Below are 3,775 nucleotides of genomic sequence, written 5' to 3'. Positions count from 1 at the left end.
GCCCTCGGCCGGGGCCTGCGTCTGTCCGCTGAGCCAGAGCAGGGCGCCCCCTGCCGGCGGGACGGGGCGGGGCTTAGGCGCGGCTGGGCAGGGGCCATCCAGCGGGGGCGGCCTGGGTCCCGGGGCCCTCCCGTGTCCCGCCGTACTCACCGAGTCTAGTGACCAGATCGCGCAGGTCTGGGGGCCCGGCGCCGTCCATACAGAGCAGCGCCTCTTCTACTTCCAGGGTGTGGCCCACATTGCGGCCCAGGGGGTTGTCCATGGCGGTCAGGGCCGCCGCGACCCGAAGCCCCAGGCCCGCCCCCACGCCCACCTGCAGCGAAGTCACTCAGTGCGGACCCCGCGGGGCCGCCAGCAGCCCACCCTGCGTAGCCACCCCTCCAGGATGAGGTCAGGGAAGGCTTGGGGTGTGGACCAGGAACGAGCGATGTGTCAGAGCTCAGCGTGGGGCCAAGCGGTTCTTATACCTGGCCTGAGGTTCAGGGGCACCGTGGAGGTGACCCGAAGCCAGGCCAGGTCAGACTCGATTGAATACGGTTATTGTGGGGTGGTGTGTGCGTGAGGGACGGAGGGACTGCCAGGGGGGAGGCTGGGGTCAAGCGGGACTGCTGAGGAGACAGAGAGGCAGGAGGGGATGGGAGGCATGAAGGAGAAGCTGGGCCCCCACGAAGAAACCCACCCCTATAGAGAGGCGAGACATAGGGCCCCATGGAAGCCCGTGCGGGTTTCAGCAGGCCTCAGTGCTCACCAGCGCCCTGGCCAGCTCCCGGGCCTGCTCCTGGTTGGGGAAGACTGCGGCTCCTCCAAACTTAACGTCCACCACCAGAGCTGACAGTCCCTCCACCACCTTCTTACTGAGGATGGAGGCTGAGGGGAGGCACAAGGGGCTGGAGACAACGGCTCTCCAGGGGACTTGGAGGATGCTGACTCTGGGGGCATTGTGAAAGTCTCCTGTGATGGGGGCGGCGGCACCTGTGGGCTGTGTATCAGGCCACCTCGTGGATTGGTGGTCAGGCATCCTCTGATGAGGGGACACTGTGACACCGGGGTCAGGTCACTGTCAATGAGAGGACCCTGAGTCTGTGAGGTTGGGGGTCAGTAGGTCTGTAACATGCAGGAGGCAGGCCCTGGAGTTGGGTCAGGTCACCTGTGATGAGAGGCAGGCTGTCCACGGTGGCTGTCACGTCTCTTGCTGCATACAGAATTCCATCTGCAGGAACCAGCTTCTCACTCTGACCCACAATACAGCAGCCCACTTGCTCCAGCAGCACTTGCATCTGGTCAAAACCCGTCCCCCTCTCTGGTCAGTGACCCTCTCACTGATCAGTAGCTCATCAGCACCCTTGACAAAGGTCCAAAACTGTACCAACGACTATCAGTGACCTGGGAATGGTTCTGATAAATCCTCAGCAATGACTCTGACCTTTGACCCCTCACAGATCCTGGCTAATGATTTATGGCCTGTTCATGGTCTGTGGCCCATCAGTGGTTTTGACCAAGTCCCAAGGGAAAGCTGCGGATACCTGGGTAAAATCACTCTTGTCCGACCCAAACACATTGGAGTTGGGAAAGCAGGAAGGGGAGCTCATGCTTTCAAGTCCGAGAGCACTGTCTCAAGGACTTTCTGAAATAACCCCACAAGAAATCCTTTCTTCAGGACTGCAGCAATTCAGATCAGTTCTCTCTAAAGCACATTTGCCCAATAATGACACCTTCACTGAGGCCAGCTCTGGCTTTGAGCCTCTGGAACCAGTGAACGCTTTTCGGGCAGCGTGCACGTGCTCCTTTTTGCCAATAAAAGCTTCTCTTTACCCTGCCCTCTCGAGATGCACTTGTGGTTTGCCGCAGGCGTGCTTCCCAGACTATAATCTTTTTTGCTTTCTCCCAAATAAAATCATTATATTAGAAGAAACTTTTCTCTGGTGTCTTTTTTAGGTCGACATCTCCGTTATCCTGATTAAAGTTTCGCTGATGACTTTGACCAAAGTCCAATGGCTGTCAATCACCCATGAATAACTGATTAATATCCTCCTTAGCGACCCTGATTTAATGACCCATCAATGATTCTGGCCAATGTCTCCATCAAACCAATCAGTGGTCCACCTGTACCTGTTCTGGGCTTTGGATGACACTGAATCCAGGAATAGACTCCAGCTTATCCAAGGTGCCCCCTGTGTGCCCCAGGCCACGTCCGCTGATCATTGGTACCTGGTGGGCAGGGATGCTGAGTATACTAGCACAGTGCCCCTCATCCCCTGCCCCCTCACCCTCCCTGGTCAGGACTTCAGCTGGGGTTGAAAAGTATTAAGCAGTTATAGTCGGTGCTCAGCTCAGCTGGTGGAGATAGAATGGAAATTGTCCTGGTTGGGGGTGGGTGTCAGTGGGGGAGGAAGCTGGTACCTATCCCTGGGGACACAAGTGTGGTGGACAGGAGAGGAATACTCAGCTCTTCCTTTGGGGGTTCTGGTAAGTGGAGGGGGACAGAGGGGCTTGGTTCTATTTCAAGGGACCTAGTCCTGGGCCTAAGAGGGACCCAAATTCTGTACTGGGAGGTTGGCAGGGGACAAGCCTGGGTCCCGTCTTTGGGGGCTGTTTTGGTCAGGCTTGAGGTTGGGAGCTGCCTGTGGGCAGCTGGGCTGCTGACTCTCTGGGGTCAGAGGTTCTGGTCTGGAGAGGAGGTGGTCTCTCACCTTGCAGCCACAGGCAGCCAGGGCAGGGGCCAGGACCAGGCTAACCTTGTCACCCACACCACCTGTGGAATGTTTGTCCACGAGCTGTGGATGCCAGGCCTCTGGCCACTCCAGCTGCTGCCCGGACTTGGCCAGGGCCTGGGTCAGTGCTGAGGTCTCCTCCAGATCCATGCCCTGCAGTCTGATGGCCATGAGCATGGCCCCTAGATGTGGGTATGACAGTGTGGGCAGCATGAGGGGGTCGTCCCCAGAGCACTGGGGCCAGTGATAATGCTGGGGTTCTGTGGCATCCCCAGGGGCGGGCAGTGTCTGGGACCGACTTCCCAGTGGGGGTCCAAGTCAGGGTGAAGTGAAGGGTGCCCGGCCCTCCCCACGCACCGATCTGAGCGCCCTGCGCGGTCCCATCCACCACAGCGCGCACGAAATCCCTGATGTCCCCCTCGCTCAGGCGGCCTCCGTCTCGCTTCAGGCGGATCAGCTCTGGGAGTTGCTTGGGCTCTGGCAGGGGGTCAGGAGGTCCCCGGCTCCCTCCCTCGGAGAGATCCCCAGGCGCGACTGGGGCGGGTGGCGCAGGGGTTCCTGGGGCCGCCATTGCTCCGGGCCTGCTGAGATGAGAGCCGCCGCCCGGCTCAGGGTCTCTGCGGCCATGTGCACCTGTCCCGACCCTGCTCCTACGCGTCTCTCTGGTGTGGGCCCCTCTGTCCTGTGTCTGCGTCGCTCGTGTCCGTGTCTCTCCCACTGTCTGGCTCCCACCTCCGCCTCACAGCGTGATCCCGGCCCATACCTGCTCCGCACGGCGGCCCTCGCCTGTCCCACTCCGGGTCCGGCCCGGTCGCGCCCCGCCTCGCTCGTGGCCGCAGGGTGGGGACGGCGGGGCTCGCGCACGCTTGTCCCCTCGCGGCGGGCAGGGGCAGTTCCGGGACGGTCGGGCGCGGCCCGAGGGCTGGAGGCGGGTGGGGCCGCTGTAGCAGGCCGGGCTCTTCAGGGTCCCGACCAATCGCCGCCCTGATCGCCCTTTCCGGGCCGGTCCCCGAAGGGCCGGGTGGCGCGGGACTTCCGGGTGTGGCGGGCCCGCTCCGCCCGGC

The 3,775-nt window shown here is 61.3% G+C and overlaps 1 protein-coding gene across 1 annotated transcript in view; it reads right to left on the bottom strand.

The window, feature by feature from the left end:
* TYMP (thymidine phosphorylase) overlaps positions 1-3,282 on the bottom strand; it is a 3,783-nt gene extending 501 nt beyond the window's left edge. The window contains exons 1-7 of the mRNA XM_008573760.1: positions 3,069-3,282; positions 2,691-2,893; positions 2,110-2,208; positions 1,148-1,277; positions 749-867; positions 151-313; positions 16-50 (exon numbers count right to left, since the gene is read on the bottom strand). Coding sequence (XP_008571982.1) covers positions 16-50; positions 151-313; positions 749-867; positions 1,148-1,277; positions 2,110-2,208; positions 2,691-2,893; positions 3,069-3,282 — 963 coding nt within the window. The remainder of the gene's footprint in view (positions 1-15; positions 51-150; positions 314-748; positions 868-1,147; positions 1,278-2,109; positions 2,209-2,690; positions 2,894-3,068) is intronic.
* Positions 3,283-3,775: the final 493 nt, after the last annotated feature.

The sequence above is a fragment of the Galeopterus variegatus genome, unplaced genomic scaffold, assembly GCF_000696425.1.
Source record: "Galeopterus variegatus unplaced genomic scaffold, G_variegatus-3.0.2 Scaffold960, whole genome shotgun sequence".
Classification (NCBI taxonomy): domain Eukaryota; kingdom Metazoa; phylum Chordata; class Mammalia; order Dermoptera; family Cynocephalidae; genus Galeopterus; species Galeopterus variegatus.
The sequence above is the reverse complement of the archived record's forward strand: the minus strand, read 5'-3'. Positions and strand labels throughout refer to the sequence as shown.